This window comes from Pogona vitticeps, chromosome 2, assembly GCF_051106095.1.
Source record: "Pogona vitticeps strain Pit_001003342236 chromosome 2, PviZW2.1, whole genome shotgun sequence".
Taxonomy (NCBI): Eukaryota; Metazoa; Chordata; class Lepidosauria; order Squamata; family Agamidae; genus Pogona; species Pogona vitticeps.
The window spans coordinates 106,026,620-106,046,838 of record NC_135784.1 but is presented as its reverse complement, the minus strand read 5'-3'; the positions used below and the strand labels follow the sequence as shown (position 1 = coordinate 106,046,838).

At 43.3% G+C, this 20,219-nt stretch overlaps 1 protein-coding gene across 3 annotated transcripts in view; it reads right to left on the bottom strand.

Annotated features, from left to right (window-relative positions):
• Positions 1-20,219, bottom strand: part of ARHGAP26 (Rho GTPase activating protein 26) — a 400,569-nt gene that overhangs the window by 182,171 nt on the left and 198,179 nt on the right. For all 3 annotated transcript variants that reach the window (XM_020806318.3, XM_020806326.3, XM_020806342.3), the window contains exon 14: positions 16,285-16,359. In XM_020806318.3, the coding sequence (XP_020661977.2) occupies positions 16,285-16,359 (75 nt within the window). The remainder of the gene's footprint in view (positions 1-16,284; positions 16,360-20,219) is intronic.

The following is a 20,219-nucleotide window of genomic DNA, read 5'->3' as shown; positions in this document are numbered from 1 at the left end:
AATGCAAGCACAAACACACACAGGCACCAATTAAAGAACAGATTAATCTTCTGAATGCAAAGACATATAGGAAGAAAAAAGGCTTGTGTGGTGTTTAATTGCAGCAAGAACATGTGTCTCAAACTCAGGGAATCCTAGTTGAAAACAGACCACACAGCTACAGCTAATCTCCGACTCGCGGATAAAAAGGACAGTGGGGGCAGGGGGAAGCAAAACAATAAACAAGATGATAAGACTCTGAAATTTCTTTCACATCTTGTGCAATCAAAGGTAATATTTTCAAAGGGACCTTCTGCCACAAGGCCAGCTTACCCACTAGATAAAGAATTGGAATCAATTCATGCTGCACACCAGAATCCACAAGCTCAAATAATTTTAACTCAATGTTTCCACTACACCTCCTCCTTTTTATTTGAAGCCAACCACTTTGAGGCTGTTGGATCACCATACAGTATTCCTTGGATGTTTTCCCTCATGCAGCTTAAGCTTCCAAGTGGTACATAGGGAAGTCCACCAGGCCAGGTGGAACAGTTTGTCCCTCTAGCCCTGTGTTTCTAGCATTTTGACTGGCCGTGGCTCTCCAGAAGCTCAAACACAGCTCTTCTCCATCCCCTGTTACTTAAGCTTTTTAACCAGAGATGCCAGAGATTGAATGTAGGACCTTCTGCTTTTAAAGTTATGTACTGTACACATTAAATCTTGTGGAGCCCACTGGGGGCTTTGTCCTTTTCCTAGATTCCTTCATCCTTTCCCCTTTCCAGAGGAAAAGGAAGAAAAGCAGAGATCTAGGTTGTGTTCCAAATGGACATATGAATGCAAGCGCCAGCGATGGTGAACCTATGGCACACGTGCCACAGCTGACACACAGATCCCTCTCTGCGGGCACATGAGTTATAAGTTGCCGGATTGCTACTCCCAGCAGCCAAACCTGAAGAAGTGGCTGCAGCTGCAGTGCTAGTGCCCTGACAGGCGGCGGGGCAGGAGCAGCTGGCACTTGGGGGGTGGGGGGTGGGCATGATTGGAGGTGGATCAGGAGTGGGGTCTGGAGGCACCTCCGTGCCACAGATTCCCTCTTCCGCCACCACTTTTGCTTTTGCCGCTGCCCGCCAGGGTCCCCCCCCCCCCCGTTTGGGCACTCGGGCTCAAAAAGGTTAGCCATCACTGCATTAGAGCCACTCAGATTATAAGTAAGCTTCACAAGCCAAGACTCAGCACCCTACCATGACATTCACTCAAGATATTCCTATGTTTTATCTACAAAGCCACATCTAGAGTGGTCTGATTCTTGGCTTGGTCTAGGCTAACCTCTCCAACTGGCTACAAAGCTATAAACTGAACATCCATCTCTTCTTTCTGAACCCTAATATATACACTGAATCCCTCTCCTCCATATTACTGTATTTCTAAAATCCTGGCAATAACTTAATTTTTTAACTCATGTTTTTCCTCGCTTGATTTCTCCTTCTTGGAATCAAATGTTCCACCTCTATATTTTATTTATTTCATTTTCTGTAAAAATAGAATAGAACAGAATAGAATACAAATTCTCTAACCAGTAGTCTAACATAATGATTGCTAGTGTTGTCCAGTACTTCTGTGTTTTGAAATAGGATTTCATGTTGTTTCAGGGCATGTTCTGCTACTGCCAACTTTTCCGGATGTTTTGGTCTGCAGTGTCTCTCATGTTCTTTGATTCTGGTGTGGATGCTGCATTTTGTGGTCCCAACATATACCTAGCCACAACTGCAAGGTATCCGGTATACCCCTGCAGTGGTGGCAAAACATTAGGAAGAGAACACGGCCAAACAGCCCGAAAAACCTACAACGACCATCGAATCTCAGCCGTGAAAGCCTTCGAGAATACTTTCCTAAACTGTTGCTATTCGTGCCTGTTTCATTAATATCTAATTATAATTAACTTTGTTCCAACATGGCTCTTTGGCAAAACTTTGTATGATGCTAATCTCAGTGTAACTGAGCTAGAAATCCAATGAATTCAGTCGGCTGGGAACACTATGAAAGGTTGAGCCAGCTTATTGTTCATGTGATGCCCTTAATTTTTTCCAGATGTTAGAATCAATCAAAATGGATGCCAACTGCTAGCATGCCCTGCTTCATGTCTGATAGAACGTCTTTTGAAGCATAATGTTGGCCTAAAACTCTATATGGACTTTATATGTATTTATTTTAAGTACAATTCTATACCACCTTTCTGAAATCCAATATGGTGTAGGACAAAAAACTAAAAATAATTACATAAAGTAATAAAAAAACTATACAGTAAATCAATCTAAAAACTAAACTTTAAAAGATGTGTCATAAACCAAATCCTGGATGCAGAGACAGAGGGAACCAACTAAAAGTCCAGAAGGCAGACCTGAGGAAACTTTCGGTTTCATTTCAGCTGAAAAGCAACTATCACCACCTTTGAACATTTTTCCCTTGGGCCATGGTACATGGTTTCCTATCTGGGGGAGGAACTTCCTCCCTTGTATATTAACGTATACACCATATCCAGGGCATATTCTTTCTAGGGGGGTAAACACCCGGGCTGTGATAGAATACCCACACTATTGTTTTAAAATAGCTAAATGCCTACTGTCAACTATTTGGCTGATCAGTTGAAATCAACCAAATATTTCACTACAGATTCCTCTGTAGACTTCAAACTAAGTAATCCTAAGCAAATCACATTCAGCTCTCCCTTCTGTTACAATCAAATCCCTGTGAGTCAGAAAACATTCTTAATTGACACTTCAATGTGATCAAGAGTCAATGAACTGAGAGTCCATTCAGACAAACTGAAAATACTGCTAGTTGATAGTTCCTGGGCCCAGCTGAGTGATGTTAACATGTTTCAGAGAGTTGCACTCTGTCTAGAGCAGAGATGGGCTACTTATGGCCCTCCAAATGTTGACAACTCCCCCTCCTCTTCTATGCACCTGAGGAATTAGATGCTGGTCTGTAAAAAAATGCTTATGCTAAACAAAACACCCCTGTCGTTCAAGTGCCGCAATGCTTTTCTAATTTTGCAGCAACAAGATAGCACGGCTAATCCCCAAACCCAGAAATCACTACTATCAAGAGCTTATTTTCATTTGGAGGATCTCTGATGGAACAGGACCTTTGCAATATTTCCTCTTTTCATTTATAAAATATCATCAGTTTACACTCCCACTTGTCTTGTCTTTATTTTCTGCACCCTCTTGCTCGCTTGCTAATTACTCTCTTTCATTTCTTTTGTGCATCATTCCATCAAAGTACATTCTCTTCTTGCTCTTCCAGATGGAAAATTTCTTCTCCAAAATATTATAATTGGTATTTTGTCCACCCCCAAACCCATATGACATAAAGCTTTTGCCAGTTCAAATGACGACAAGAGCTATAACAAAAGCAGCAGACGCTTTTGGTCCACTCCTGAAAACATTTGCTCTTGGGGGCAGAGTTTAGACTTCCTTCCTTTGTTCCTCTACTTGTGACAAGAGTCTAAGCAAATAACTCCCCCTCCAGTCTCTTGACACTTCTCACCAGATACACAACTTGATTACAGCCAAAGCAGAGTGTGCAATGGCCACTGTGAAGGTCAGCTGAAGAAGACGTTAATTAATTAATCTTGGAACTGCAGAGCCAGAAGGGGCCCTATGGATCATCTAGTCTAGCCCTTGTCAAGGAGGCACAGTCAGTAACTGAACTCCCAACCTTTGGCTTTGCAGTCAGATGCCTAAGCCACTGAGCAATCCAGAAGAAGCTGCCACTGCCTGAGGGTGTCAGGGTTCAAAGCTCAGCTTCTGTGCCTGCTTGCTCTCTGAGACAAGGCAAGAGCAGCAGCAGCTTGCTCAGCAAGTGTACACATTTTAGTCCAAGCCAGTGTAGACATGAATCCTGGTAGCTCCCATGCTCATCTGCTACAAACCAGAATGAACCAGAGAAGGAGGGGGGGATCTTTTCCTCTCTTGGGAAGGGCCCTTCCTCTTTATTTATTTATTTATTTATTTATTTATTTATTTATTTATTTATTTATTTATTTATTCATTCATTCATTCATTTATTCATTTATTCATTCAATTTTTACCCCGCCCCTCTAGACAACGTCTTGCCATTCCGGTTGCTCACTAGTTACTCTTCCATATAGTACTTATCAGATGCCAGGAAGCTGACACACTGACCGCTCTTCCTTTATTTTTTTCAAATATTTTAGAGATTGCCTGGCACACTAGGTGACACAGCTCTAGCACAGGCTACATCTGTAACAGCATGTGCACAGAAACATATCGGGTAGAGGAGGAGGAAAAGGTATCCATCTGTCCCCTTCTCACATCTCCCTACTGCCTGCTTACGAGGCAGCCAGTTAGAAATACAGAGAGGAAGATACAGCAGTTCACTGGATCCCCAAATGGCAGATCCAGAAGCAATAGCCGTCGCAACACAGTCTTATATGAGAGTGATTTAAACAGAACCCACGCACCTTGCAGAACAAAGCTCCAGAATCAGGAACTCTTATTCTCTTCATTCCAGGCGTGCAGTACTGTATGTGGGTCCAGATACTCTGTGGCACACCTAGCCTCTATTTAAAGTTCAGAAACACTCACACAAGCAGGATACCGATGCCACTGTGGCTTTGCAAGCCAAGGGGCCTTGGACCAGGAGTTCATGGCCCAGACATTAATCACACACAAACTGCCAACTTTCTCTTCTCTCCAAGATGCTGGACTTCCAATTGTTTAGATCCCTGATTAACATTCCATGCCACAACACCATCTTGTACTATGAAGGTCAGAGGCTCTGTCGCCATAAGCTAAATATAATATTGATGGCACGCTTCCCATCACTATTATGTACAGATGCTGCCAAGTTCTCTGAACTCAGCAGAGTAACATGTTTCAGCCGCTAAACAATGCTCACTTCAATTAGAAGAGTGCACTGGGGCTCCTGAATTTCTCTCTATTTGAGAGTAAAATACAGTATATTTTGAGTGGAATTCCTGGCTTAGTTGTGCTCTGAAGGGCTCCAGTTCTGGAATCTACTGCTAGAGATGAAAAGATCTTCTCCAAACATCTCTTATGGGGAGTGAGTTCTGCCCTCACAATAGTAGTTATTCAGGGTTCAGACTCAAATAAGAGCCACTTTGAAAAGGGATACCTATTTGTTTCCCTATGGGCTACATTCTAAGGCTGCACCCACAAAAACTGCTTGCAGGAAAGAAGGGTCAACGTGCAAGCCTGAGACCGGCTTGAAAAACTGTCTCAAGTTGGGCTGAGAAACAGTCCTTGGATTTTCCACTACGTTTCTAAAACTGAAAGCCAATGCCTTCTGTGTGGCAATGGCGAGAGGCAGTCGACAGGCTACTTGGCTCCGCTCCAGTTTTATTTTTAGACTTTTATTAAGACCAAGTGCAAACATTCCTTAATGCACCACCATGAAAGAACAGCCAGAAAAGGGCTCCGTCAGACCAGTTAGGACGGCAGAGAAAAACCACTGTCGAACCAATCCCTTGACCAAATCCAAGACCAAGCCAACAGCCTTTCAAACAAGGGTACAGTACAGTACATGTTTTCCTGATGTGCCCCTCCTTGCTCTGCTGTGGTGAATGGCCACTTTCCATCACTTTCCTCCAGGCAACAGAGACACAGAAATGCCTCCTCATCTAGCTGGTACAAACAGAACCCAAGGGGATCTGTACTTCAGAAGTCTGCCTAGTTGCTGTTACATACAGCACTGATGTTACCTGTCTGTCATGGGTTTGGAGGGAAAGTTCCATCCTATGGGGAGTGGAAGGCGGGACATCAGGAGGAGGGGCTGTACTGTATATATATGTGGAGCTTGTGTGGAGAAGTAGGAGAAGCGGGAGAAGAGCTGAGAGAAGAAGCTTGAGTGGGAGTCTGTGTGTCAGACAGGGTACTACTGTGTGTCAGTCAGTACCAACCTGATAGGTTCAGGTGTCTGTAGGGTTAGCCAGAACTGATAGGTTCAGGGTCTGTGCTTTATTTAAAGGTGTTCTGTGTGAACCAAACTGGTGTATGTATGATTGAGACTAAGCCACGTTACTGTATCTTATTCACTTGATCCTTTTATTTTCCCCTGTGTGTTATTTAATAAACCTTATTCTTTTATTTGTTGAAAATCCATCCCTGGTCTGTGTGACTTCTTATAGGGAATGGTTGGTGGCAGCTTAGTGAAACTGTGGCATATCCCGGTAGGTCTGGGTTTGTCACATTGATTGGTGTCCAGCGTGTGGGATACGACTGGTCCAGTTGTCCAGTGGTACAGCAAAGCCTTGGCAAGTGTGCCCAGAGCAAGGGGGGTCTAGTCAGGGACAATCTGAGGGCGCGTAGGTAATCTTCTAGGTGTACCTCACGGGGAGGTGCGCTAGTGGAAGAACGTGCCAACTGGGGACTAGATTAGGGAGCTCTGAGGCAGCCTGTTTTGGCGGGAAAAAAGCTGAGGCAAAACTGTGTAGTAGAAGTGATTTAGCCTGCCTGCTGAGAGGCCTAGCAGAGGGGGGTAGACTCTGGCTCGCAACTGTTGCAAGTTAGTGCTGAAGAACAGCAGTAATCTATAGAAAGCTGGTTCTGAGGCAAAAGAAAAAAAAAATAAAAGTGGTCGCTTTATTTTGAGGCTTGACTTTTGAAAGCAGCCTGTTCTGGGGGGGGGGGGATTATGCCCTTGACTCGAAGCCAAATGGCAGAAATGGGTGAAGTGAAAGACCCCCAGGTAGACCAAGGTTCTGAGGATGAATTTGGCTCAGTGCAGGGTGACAGCACGGGAGAACAGAACCCAGAACTCAGAAAATTGCTCATAGCCCATCAGCATGAACTGAGGATGAGGCAATTTGAAGTGGAGGAAAGATTAGAGAGAGAAAAAATGGAGGAAAGGGAAAGAGAGAAACAAAGGCAATTTGAATTAGAGAGAGAGAGAATGGAAAGAGCAGAAAGATTGGAGAGAGAGAAAATGGCGTTTGAGTTAAGAAAATTGGAACTGATGAATCAGAACAATAATAACAATAGGGATTCTGAGGGAGGCCAATTGTCTAAAGCTGACCTGAAGAAATTCCCTGTGTACCACAAGGGAGATTGTCCTGAGGTGTTCTTTTCCCTAGTGGAAAGAGCGTTTGTGGACTTCTCAGTAAGGGAAACTGAGAAGATGACCATCATGCGATCTTTAATCAGTAGCAGCCTTGCAGAAGTCTATGCAGAGATGCCAGAGGAACTGATGAAAGATTTTGCAGAGTTTAAAAAACTGGTGTTTGCCAGACATGGGATAAATGCGGAACAGCTGAGGCAAAGATTCAGGTCAATCACCAAGAACCCAGAGCAGACTTTTACCCAAGTGGGGGCCCAATTGGTGAGGCTGCTAGAGAAATGGCTATCTCAGGAGGGGACAGAGACCTTTCCGCAGCTCAAAGACTTGATAGCGCTGGAACAGTTCTATTCAGTCCTGCATGGGGAACTGAAATTCCAGGTGAGGGAAAGGAAACCGAAATCTGTGGCAGAAGCAGCCGAGATCGCAGATTTTATTTCCCAAATAAGAAAGCCCTTGGGTGAGGGGAAATCGATGGGGAAACCTAAAGAAACCTACAGCAAATACTCTCAGGGACCAGGAAGAAACCAGCAAGGGGGAGGGACCCATGGTGAAGGGAAGCCCTCAGACATGAAACCAAGACCTCAGATTTTGGAGGGAAAACCAAAACAAGATGAGAAAGACTCAAAATATAGCAGAAAATGTTATTTCTGTCAGGGAAAGGGCCATCTAATCTCAGAGTGTGAGAAATTAAAGCAGCTAAAAGGAATTGTGCCTCAGGATTCGAGTGGAACCAAGCCAAAAGCTGTGTTCTGTGTCCAGAAAGAGCAAAGCTCCTTGTCACTGAGGGAGCCTGTTGCCATGGCTACTCAATCTGGAACAGTTACATCTGCTGATCAGGCTGAGGAAAATGGTCCTCTTGTGGAGGTCAAGCGCTGCTTGCTCGTGAGAACAGATTTTCAGTTGTTTGAAACAGCAGGGGTGGACGTAGGAATACTTGACCATCAGTATCGGGGGCTGAGGGACACTTGTTCCCAGGTGACCCTGTGCCATCCAGATATTATTCCTAGGGAATATATAATCCCAAATGAGAGCATGAAGGTGGCAGGGATTGAGGGGCAGGTGATCTCACTGCCAGTAGCGGAGGTACCTGTGAACTTTCAAGGCTGGAGGGGAGTTTGGCGGCTAGCGATTTCATCGACTCTGCCAGCAGCCGTGCTCGTGGGAAATGACCTGGCTGAACATGTGAAACGGGTGCTAGTGATTACACGTTCACAAGCCACCACGGGGACAGTTCAGGGGGGTACTGATGAGCCCGAGACGGAAGCAGAGGGGAGTTCAGAAGCTGTGGTGGAAACCTTAACCACAGACAGCCGATTTGGCCAAGAGCAAAAGGCAGACGACACTCTCCAAAAGTGTTTTGAACAGGTGACTGACGCCCAGCTAACACCTGAAACCCCAGTGAGATTTCTAGAGAAAAAGGGGATTTTGTATAGAGAGACCCTGAGGAATATCTCAAAAGGGGGAGATGGGATCCGAAGTCAGCTAGTGGTACCTGAAAAGTATCGCCCCATGATCTTACAAAGGGGGCACTCTGACATGTTTGCTGCGCACTTAGGGGTGAACAAAACACAGCAGAGAATCACACAGAATTTTTACTGGCCTGACATAGGGAAGCAGATCAGGGAGTTCTGTAAACAATGTGATGTGTGTCAAAGGCAGGGGAATAGCCGCGACAGGACCAAAGCAAAGTTGTGCCCTTTGCCTGTGATTGACACTCCGTTCAAATGCATAGGGGTGGATATTGTGGGACCTTTGCCCAAGGCCACAAAGAGGGGGAACAGGTTCATTCTCACCATTGTGGACCATGCCACGAGGTACCCTGAAGCCATACCCTTGACTAACATTGAAACTAACACAGTGGCAGATGCCTTGGTGGGGTATATGTCCAGGATGGGATTTGCCTCAGAAATAATCACAGATTTGGGCGCATCGTTCACATCGAAGCTCATGAAACGCTTATGGCAAATCTGTGGAATTAAGCACAAGGAAACCACTGCCTATCACCCTGAAAGTAATGGGTTAACTGAGAAGTTCAATGGGACTCTAATGCGCATGATTAGGGCTTACTGGGCAGAGAATCCAAACAATTGGGACCAGAAGCTGCAATCCCTTTTGTTTGCTTATCGATCAGTGCCACAAGCCAGTACCGGGTTCAGTCCGTTTGAACTTTTATTTGGGAGAAGGGTGAAAGGGCCCCTTGATTTGATCAAACAAAATTGGGAGCAGATCACCCAGGATGACCCACAAGACGTTGTGACATACATAGACACCTTGATGAATGACCTAAAGAGAAACCTAGAGCTAGCAGCAGAGACCCTGCAAGCTCAAAAGGTCAGAAAGAAAGCTTGGGATGACCAGGAAGGCAGGGAGAGGCACTTTAACCCAGGGGAGGGAGTGCTTTGGCCTAGGCCCTGTAAAGAGAACAAACTGCAGCTGGGTAGCCCAGAAATAAAATACTTGGGTCACATAGTAGGGGGAGGAGTGATAAAACCCCTCGAGGCCAAGATAGAAGCAGTTCGTGATTGGCCTAGACCCAACACCAAGAAAAAAGTCAAATCATTTCTTGGGTTGGTGGGCTACTACAGAAAGTTCATCCCGAGGTTTAGCGAGATTGCGGCTCCGCTGACCGATCTGACGAGGAAGAAGACTGATGACCGCATCCCGTGGACCAGCGACTGTGAGGAGGCGTTCCAGAGGTTGAAGGGGGCCCTCATCAACTATCCAGTGCTGCGTGCTCCAGACTTCGACTGGGAGTTCATCATCTACACCGATGTGTCTAACAGCGGGGTAGGAGCAGTTCTTTGCCAGGAGGATGAAAATGGTGACCAGCATCCAGTGTCCTACCTGAGTAGGAAACTCCAGAAAGGTGAGAGACATTTGGCAACCGTGGAAAAGGAGTGCCTGGCCATAGTCTACGCGATCCAGAAGGCCAAGCCTTACATCTGGGGAAGACATTTTATTCTGTGCACTGACCATTCACCACTGCAATGGTTAAAGACAATGAAAACCCACAATAGTAAACTTATGAGGTGGGCTTTAAATCTGCAAGACTATGATTTTGAAGTGAAGGTGGTCAGAGGGTCAGTGAACTGTGTTGCTGACGCCTTGTCAAGAAGACCCGAAGAATGAAGACGGCGAAAGAAACATGGACTATGTATATATTTTGATGACAAAAAGTCAAATGTGTCTGTTTATTAAACATGTTGGTTTGTATGAATAAAGGTAACTTGATGTATTGTTAATGGTAAATGTTTAAATGCCTAATAGAGTGTAAGTATAAGTAAGTATGATATTGTATGTATAACTGTTTTTGTATGTTTTGGGTCCAGGTTGTTTTTTGGTGAAAAGCACCTTAGCTTTCCCCCTACAAAACAACTTATAAAGAGGGGAGGTGTTACATACAGCACTGATGTTACCTGTCTGTCATGGGTTTGGAGGGAAAGTTCCATCCTATGGGGAGTGGAAGGCGGGACATCAGGAGGAGGGGCTGTACTGTATATATATGTGGAGCTTGTGTGGAGAAGTAGGAGAAGCGGGAGAAGAGCTGAGAGAAGAAGCTTGAGTGGGAGTCTGTGTGTCAGACAGGGTACTACTGTGTGTCAGTCAGTACCAACCTGATAGGTTCAGGTGTCTGTAGGGTTAGCCAGAACTGATAGGTTCAGGGTCTGTGCTTTATTTAAAGGTGTTCTGTGTGAACCAAACTGGTGTATGTATGATTGAGACTAAGCCACGTTACTGTATCTTATTCACTTGATCCTTTTATTTTTCCCTGTGTGTTATTTAATAAACCTTATTCTTTTATTTGTTGAAAATCCATCCCTGGTCTGTGTGACTTCTTATAGGGAATGGTTGGTGGCAGCTTAGTGAAACTGTGGCATATCCCGGTAGGTCTGGGTTTGTCACAGTTGCCACATGGTATATAGGCTGCGTTTCGCTTTCAGTAGAGCATATGTAGGGATGAGCCAGCCAAAAGTGATGAATGATAAAGATTCACTTGCCGGGGTTGTGGGGGGGGGGGGGGGTGAGCCTCTTTCTTGTCTTTAATGAAATACACATTGGACATTTAAGAGAGAGAGAGAGAGAGACACACACACACACACACACACACACACACACACACACACACACACACACACACACCCCTCTCTCTCTCAAAATATTGGTGTGGATATATGAAAATTAGAAACACAGCTTTAAATGTCCTTTGATGAGTTTCTTTTATATCTTAAACATTCTGTTGGTGGTCATGTAGAAAGGTGGAATTAAAAGTGAATTAACCCTTCCTTCAAGTCATTAGGTATTTATAAAGAATTCGATCTGAAGTGTATTTTAGTGCTCTTTTCCCAGAACTAGATACATTTGAGAATATCCTACTCCTGTTCTAGCTAGCACCATGTTATCTTCATTTTATGTGAAAGTCTGTTAAGAACAAATTACTGCTCCTCCCTCAACCCCCCCCCCCCAAAAAGCAGACCTGTCTTAAAAGTCTGCTTTTAAAATACATGTACCTTGATTTCCTTTTCTGCCATGGTTCATTAAATGCTGGGGAATCTAATGACTCATTTACTAAAGCTGTCACTTTCCACCTCTAATACCCTCTGACTCTTCCCTGGTGGGCATGAGTTACCACTAATATACAGGCATAGTTTCAAACTGATTAAAGTTGTTGTGGTTTTGTTTGCTTAAAAATATAAATCTAACTGGTCAGGCACTAAACACTGCAGCCCTGTTAGGAAATCTGTCTCTTTTAAAGAATATTTCAAATAGGCTACTCAAGATGGTTATGAACCTGTGCACTAGACTGGTAACATACTACTGCTGCATAACCACAGAAATACGTACCCATCTCTACTAACTAATGTGATCTGCGACCTTATAATCAGAAAACATTTGAAGAAAAAAAGGAACATGGAAAACTGTCATTGTTAAACTACTTCTGAGAGTTATTAAATTATTAGTTGGAAAATTGAAAAGTACACAGATTTTCAGTGTGTTGGTGTTTCCAATAACTTTGTGAATGAACTAACAAATGGCAAACTGCCCTGGAAATACAGTTGAATGAGCCAGGACTCTGCAAGTTGTGTGTTTTGAGCAAAAACAATTTATGATAACAATGTTCAAGACTATACAATATAAGTATATGAGTAGCAGCCGCACAACCTTTTAAATCTATTTGGCTATAAATACACACACGAACTCCAGCCAAACATAAAGGGTGTCTTCCCAACTCTCTGTAACAGAAGGCTTTATGGTCTCTCAATGAAGAATATGAGATTTCACCAAATGTTCCAAAACACTACATGATCCACATATTAGGGCTAAATTGAACTGTTACTCCCAACAAAAGCAAGTCTATTGAGTCTATGGGATTTTGATAAGTCAATACTTAAATAAGTCCAATTGACTCAATGGGTCTACTCCAGGTGTAACTAACGGCTGGATCTATTAGACACACATGTTCATATGGTGGAACTAATCTGGTACACTGAAATATATTTATTCAACTGAATTCAAAGCCAGTTAATTGAGCTAATGATTATTCGTGAATTTAAATAGAATGGCTGAAATCCTGCTGTGCAATTTCAGTGCAACAGAGATAACATCTCCAGCAAAGGCTTCCTTTGATGATCTGTGCACAAGTTGCAAGCACCCCCAAATCACCTTGATTTAGTGGTGATTTGCCCTTAATCAGAAGCAATTTGCCCCTGATGATATCATCCCCATTGTACGCATGCAGTTGTACAACAGAATTTCAGGCTGTGACTGAAATCCTAGTGCTTAATGTAATACGTTGCACTAAAGCAGGCCCATTGGATCAGTGGGGATTTGGTGAGTCAATTACCCCATAAATTCCAATTCAAATAAGCCTCCTCTAGTTGTGACTTACTACACTGAAATGGTGGTTCAGCACAGGCCCACAAATAATGTATAGATTCTGCTTTATGATTTTGGTTTTATTATTAAGCTGAAGATTGTCTAAATCTCACCATACAATGAGGCTGAAAGACAGTGAGGACAAAATGTATTCTCTGTATATCCTGAACTAGAAACAGACTTCAAGAATAAACAAGAGGTCTGGAGATGCACATGCCAACTTTGGACCCTGGAAAGTCACTTCTGCTCTTATTCCCCTAAATAAGTATTTCTTTATTTTTTAAAAAAAACCTTTTAAACTGAAAAAGTTCCCTTGTACTTTCCAATGAAAAAACTTTATTTTTTTTTATTTAGTTGAGCGGGGGCTGGTATGCTGGGTGGTGCAAAACATGGCATTTTCTTCTGGAACACACGTTGTTTCAATTTTTTAAAAAAGGTTGAGGGCCATGGAGTGCCCCAAAGTGCTAGTGCACTATAGGTAGTCCATGCTCTGCACTTCGCCTACCCTGGTTTATTTTAAGCATGATAGTACATTGCATGCCTTCATATGGCTTCCTTTTATGGGTTCTAGTGGACTGTTGATATTCTTCATCCCACTTCAAGATAGAGTTCTTAGTTTAAATGAAGTTATAAATCATTCATTCATTCATTTCTATACAGCTGACAAAGTGCTGAGCACTACTCTAAGGAGTTTAGAAATAGTCTTTAAAAAAAAAAAAAGAACACAACAGACCATGTCAAAATCCTAAATACATTCATCTCAGACCAACATTAGACTCCCATAAAATTGATACATATCTTAAATTAACGATCCCCAAATCCCGAAAAGATGGTGGAAACAAAACATCTGTAGGCCTAAAGGAGAACGTTACTGAAGGTTCTTAAAAGAAGACCGTCTTCAGCATCCTTTTAAAGGATGATAAAGAGGGAGTCTGATGGACTTCTGTCAGGAACTTGTTCCAAAGCAAAAAAAAAAAAAAAAAAAAAAAAAAAAAAAAAAAAAAGGGTCACAACCAAGAAGGCACGATTTCTGTTGACCATCTTCTTTGCCTCTCTCACAGCATGGCAACCCAAAGAAGTGAAGCCTGTGAAGAACAGCTGAGATAAGAAAGACACTCTGACAATTGTGCATCCTCTTACCAGCATACAGCTGTTGAATCTGATTTGAGAAGGGCAGGTCAATGCATCTAATCTTTCACTGTTCTGTAACCTAGGGTATGACAGCCACAATCACCTATTTTAGGAATTACTGATGTTTTAATAAACCCTATGTCTCACTTTACACCCTTGTTATGTGCAGTCTACCAATCTGCCACTGGAGAATGACTGGGCAGCAAGCTGTTATTCCATTTCCTGCAGTGGGAACATTTAGGGACTACATAGCTCAGGTTTGTCAAAATTAAACAGCACATTTGCGGCTACTCTTTACAGCAGCTGCTCAGGCAACAACTGCCCAGATTGTTCACAGAGTGCTGCAGATTCACGCCACATCAACCCAAGAGTGCTTCCTGTTTAATAGAGATGCGTCACTCCACAAACTCTCATGGTACTGTTATTTTCATGACAAGCCGTACCTTCCTGAAACCTGATCTTGTTGCCATTTATGTTAAATGCTAACCTGCAGTGCTCAGTGCATTTGTTTCTAAATATAGGTCTGAAGCTGTGTGCAAAAACTTTGACCCTTCATCCACCCACAGGTTTTTGATGTGAGCAGTGGAAAAACCTGATGAGGTCAGAATTAAAAGCATGAATAGCATGAATCATTCTAAAAGCAAAATGGGAAATGAAGGGTCCCAGTTCTGAGTTTGTGTGTAGTGTTGTTTATGCAAAGCAATCGCATCTGTAGCAGAAAAGAACATATTTACTCTCTTAACTAATGCTATAAAAATTATAGCAAAGATACCCACCTACCTCACTGCTATTTACTCTGGCAACAGCTCTCTAACATCTCTCCTATCCCTGCAATCAGAAATCATTCCATTCCTGAGCAATAATCCATTTCAGTGACTATAATCTCTTCAATGCTTCCAGGGTCTCTCTTCTTTTCCCTGCACCCAGCATTAAAGTGGGATTAAAGGAATTAAAACCCTTTGTCTATCATCTCAGGGCACATTTTCAGTTCTCCTTTCTTAGGGTAATCTTCAGAAGATTTGTAATGCCTCTGCAAAAGTAAAGTGGCTCATTTCTTAAAACATTTCCAATCCTTATCACTTCGCCCATCACCTTCCACATCCTAGCCCTTATTTCCCGTGTTGTGCTGAAGAGGCTCCAGGTTCTTGCAGACAGAGTCTATCCAGAATCACAGTGCGGTTTTCGAGTTAATAGATCCACCGCTGACATGGTATTCTCCCTGAAACAGTTGCAGGAGAAATGCAGGGAACAACAACAGCCACTCTTAGTGGCCTTCATAGACCTTACAAAAGCATTTGATCTCGTTAGCAGGGATGGCCTTTTTAAAGGGATGGCTATCTGTCGTAACAGCTACCTCTGCAGTGCCTAGGCTAGATCATAAGGTTCTAGCGAGTCAGTCTTATGCACTTCAGGCTTGCCAATGGTTTAAGAAAGAAGACACAAAGGATCCACATCTGCTTAGAGACATAACTTCCATTTGTGATTTGCACCACTAATCTGCTCCATACAAAAAGCTGCTCCTAATATTCAGGAAATGATCTTTCTTTACAGTAAATGATAGCAACTGCTAGGAATTTATAATAGTCAGAGGGGCCTGGGTGTGGGAGATAGTTTGAAAAGTCCCTGGGCGGTCTTGGGCAAGCTAGCATTTTACAATTTAATCCCACTCACAAAATTGAAGAATTCAATGACCAAAGGAAGCACACTCTACAATCACAGAAGCACAAAGCCCTTTCCCAATGTCATTTAACTCTTGAGTCAAGGTGAGGTTGGTGTGCATACTCCTGCACTCAAGTATAGACACTTAGCAAATGATCAGACTCAGAATGTGGAAAGGGAAACACCCAAACTTTAAAAAAAAAAAACACTCAGAAGGCTGAGGACTTCTACAATGTTCATGTAGACCATGAAAGGAATCAAAAGGCTTTCTCTGGAAAGACAGGCAGATCTCCAAACTATATGTAAAGGAGGAATTGTGGCCATTCAGTTACTGTTAAAAGTTCTGTTTTGTGTATGTACGTGACTATGCATTCCAGGGCAGGGAAGGTCAAGTCTATTTGCTCTAACATCACAAAGGGATCTACCACAACCATCTGGAATCCAGATCAGCAGGTCTCTATCCTTTTTCGAGTGTATCTACTACCACAGTGGGAACCATAGAAGAAAAATAGTGTGCTGTTTCCTTCGAAATTAACTTACCCATTAAGATACTCAATAGCCTTTGAACTCTGGAGTTGACACCAACTATCCGGTAGAGTCCTTGCTCGTTGATCCCTAGTAGGAAAAGAAATTTTACTTCATTTAGGGAGATTCCTGAAAAGGGATGTGGGTGATGCTGTGGGTTAAACCGCTAAGCCACTGGGCTGTCGATCAAAAGGTTGGCAGTTCAAATCAGCACAACAAGGTGAGCTACCGTTGCTTGTCCCAGCACCCACCAACATAGCAATTCGAAAGCATGCAAATGCGAGTTGAATAGGTACCACCAATTCAGAAGGTAACAGCATTGCATGTCTAGTCATGCCAGCCACTTGACCATGGAAAGTGTTTATGGACAAACGGCAGCTCTTCAGCTTACAAACAGGGATGAGCACAGGCCTCTAGAGTTGGACACAACTGGACTGTCAAGGGGAACCTTTATCTTTACTGAAAAGGAATCTTGTTTCTCCCCTTCCCCATTTCTATTTATGTCAGAGATATGCAGGGCTGCCCAAATAAGTGTGAACACGCCATCAAAAGTTGCTTATGAAGAGAAATATTGAATGGCCTTTTTTCCTGTTTGGATGTTGGAGCTGCAGGTTATGGACCAGTATGGAAATAAAGGAGAAACTAATATTTCCTTATACGGTTAAGACCTGTGCAGGAAAAGATAATGAAGGTATCTAAACTTTTTAGTGATCCCATACCTCTAAATATGTAAAGATATTTAGAGGTATGCGGTCTAAAAGTGTAAATATCTTCTAAATATGAAGATAATCACACTTTTAGATGAGCTCATATTTCCTAGCATAATAATAATAATAATAATAATAATAATAATAATAATAATAATAATAATAATAATAATAATAATAATAATAATAATAATAATAATAATAATAATAATCTACAGATGTTATTTCTGCTATTAAATGTATACAGTCGTGCCCCATATGACAACAATAATCTGTCCTGTGTGAAATCGCTGTTTAGCGAAATTGTCGTCATGCGAAAACCCTTTCCCCATTGGAATGCATTGAAACCTGGTTTAATTTGTTCCAATGGGGAAAATACCTCGTTGTCCAGCAAATATTGCCCATAGGGAAGCCATTTTGCGAGCGCTGATCAGCTGTAAAAATGGCTGCCCTGAGAAACATGGGTCCGGAAAACACAGGGCAGCCATTTTGTGAAGCCGAAAAAATCGTCTTGAGAACAAACGGTTCGCGAAGCACGGACCTAATCGACGTCCAGCTAAAATCCCCCATTGGAATCACTGTTTAGCGATCACAAAAAGTCATTGTTGTGCGGATTAGTCGTTTAGTGAGGTACCACTGTAATTGTAATACAAGCCCACATTAAAACATATTTATATTTTTAAAAACTGGTGGAAATCCTGTTAGTGTATTTACAGCATGCAAGTAGGGTGATGTCATCATCCTGCAACAGTAATATTTAATTGTGCTGAATTGAAAGCTTCTTATTACCACCAATCCCTTTCACATTATGAGGCTACTTTGGGCTCCCTTCTAACTTGGGATAGTGTTTGAGAACCTTGAAACAGAACAGGGGGTCTTTAATAGTAGGGATGTGCACTACCAACAAAATTTGGATGTGCAATTTGGATTCAGAATTTAGAATTACAGCCCTTTGCATTCAGAATTCTAACAATCTGGAATTTCCAGATTGTTTCCTTTTATAGTAAATATTAAGACTATATAGTCATTATTTCCCCTTAAAAAACACAAACATGCAAAATACCGTATTTGCTGGCGTACAAGACGATTTTTTGGGCCCAAAATAATGCCTCCAAGTGGAGGGGTCGTCTTGTATGCCGGGTGCACTTCATTTGAGCCAGGAAGGAGCCGCCGCCATTGAGTGAATGACGCGGGGCCGCGCTGGCCGGGGAGGAAGGCAGGTGGACAGGCAGGCAAGCAGTTGGTCTGGATGGAGGAAGGGAAGCACAGCCTGCCATGCCTGAGCAGCCAGAGCCCGCCGCAGGGCTGCCCGCCACCCTGCGCCGCTGTGCCAGAGGCGCGCTCGCTCGCTCGCCTGCCACCCGCCTGTTTCCCTTTTCCTCCTCCTCCTCCTCCTCCTGCCGCCACTTTGCCTCCTCCTCAGCCTCTTTCTTTCCTGCCTCCACCTCAGCCTCTTCCCCTCTTCCTCGCCCTCTCGCTGCCATGCGCTTGCTCGCCCGCCACCTGCCCGTTTCCCTTTTCCTCCTCCTCCTCCTGCCGCCGCTTTGCTCTGCCTCCTCCTCAGCCTCTTTCTTTCCTGCCTCCTCCTCAGCCTCTTCCCCTCTTCCTCGCCCTCTCGCTGCCATGCCTGCGTGGCCAGAGTCCGCCACCGAGCCACCTGCGCGCGCACTTGCCCACCACCCGCCCGTTTCCCCTCTTCCTCCTCCTCCTGTTGGGGGGTCGTCTTATACGGCCGGTCACCTTGTACGCCGGCAAATACGGTATTTTTATTTGAGGACTGGGGGTTAACCATTCCTTGAATATGATGAAGCTGCAGGTTATGGATATGGAAAGCAATGGCTGGTGCTCTTTGTCAGCCTCTTTCCCAAACAAGACAGCAACACTACTCCAAGCTGACAGTGTCAGTCTGAGTGTTGATGCTGTCCTTGTCTTTTTCAGTCATTTCAGCTCTGTGGGAGAATAGTGCCTTCATCAGCATCTTTTTTAGCCCCTTGCCCTGGCTTGGTCACACAGAAAACAGGTCTGAGGTTCACACATATCTGTCCGATTCTGAACCAGACAGAGGCTTCTCTACCACCTCCTTAACAGAGAGACACGCACACACCTTGTCCTGCTGCTTGCTCTTTCATAGAGTCAGTGCTGAACAAGACAGCTAGGTGACAGACATTACACAGGGGGCTGATAATAGCAGTTGTAGCCTCCTCCCCTCTTCTCAGTAGAAACTAGTACAGTTTCTAGCCAGTTAGTCCTGCAACATGCCCAAAGCCTACTTCTTTTCCCACACCCACATTTCATACTATCTGCAGACTCTACCAAAACAAGAGCAGGATCAGATTCTGCTGCAAGCAGAACACAAACCCTTCCAGTGAAAATATAACATTTCTCTTTTTATTTATCATGTATTAATCTATGAAACTACTAATCCTAAATCATATTCCTAACTATATTAAGTAAATCATATACAGTGAGATGTAGAGAATGTAAATATAAGTTGAGGGTTCAGGAAAGGACACAGAGAAAAATGCTGCAGTGCAGGCTTGCACCAGAGTATATCCTAACAGGAAATGCTCAGAGGACTTATAAGCAGGTATTTCCACCTTTCAGTTGGGAAGAACCTATGTGGGAAAAAATACCTTTTGGTATCTGTGCTTGCTTCTAGATTCCATTGGTGCAGACAGACATAACTGATAGGTTTTACTCTCAGCCCAGCTCTCCTCCCTTGGGAAACTCACGGCAACCCAATCAGCAGACAATGGGTTCTGTGCCCCAACTACCCTTAGCGCCACAGTGTCTTTAAGTATCATTTCTCAAGAAGTCACTCCAGGAGTCCTGAGAAACAGGTTTCACTTTCATTTCTTTAGCAAGCAGAAACCTAGCCTTTTGCTTTCTAATCTATAAGAGTAAATGAGACTCCAAATACACTTCTGCCTTCAACAACACTGAGGTTAGGGATCTCTAATCCACATATAAATCTGTGTATAACTCTTATGCCCGTTATGCGAGGCACCACTGTATTTGGAACTATCAAATTCAGATTCAGATGCATTCAGAACAATCCAATAATGGCATTATTTAGTGAATTCCAAATATTTCCAAACATGAATGCACATCCCGACTTTATAGCCAAAAATTCCTGCTGGATTGGTGGCAGCAGTCTTTTTGCCAACCGCAGTGATTTTTGGTTACGAAAGGTTTCCTCTCCTTCTGTGGTTCCCAAAGGCTTTCCCAGGTTGGAACTGGAAC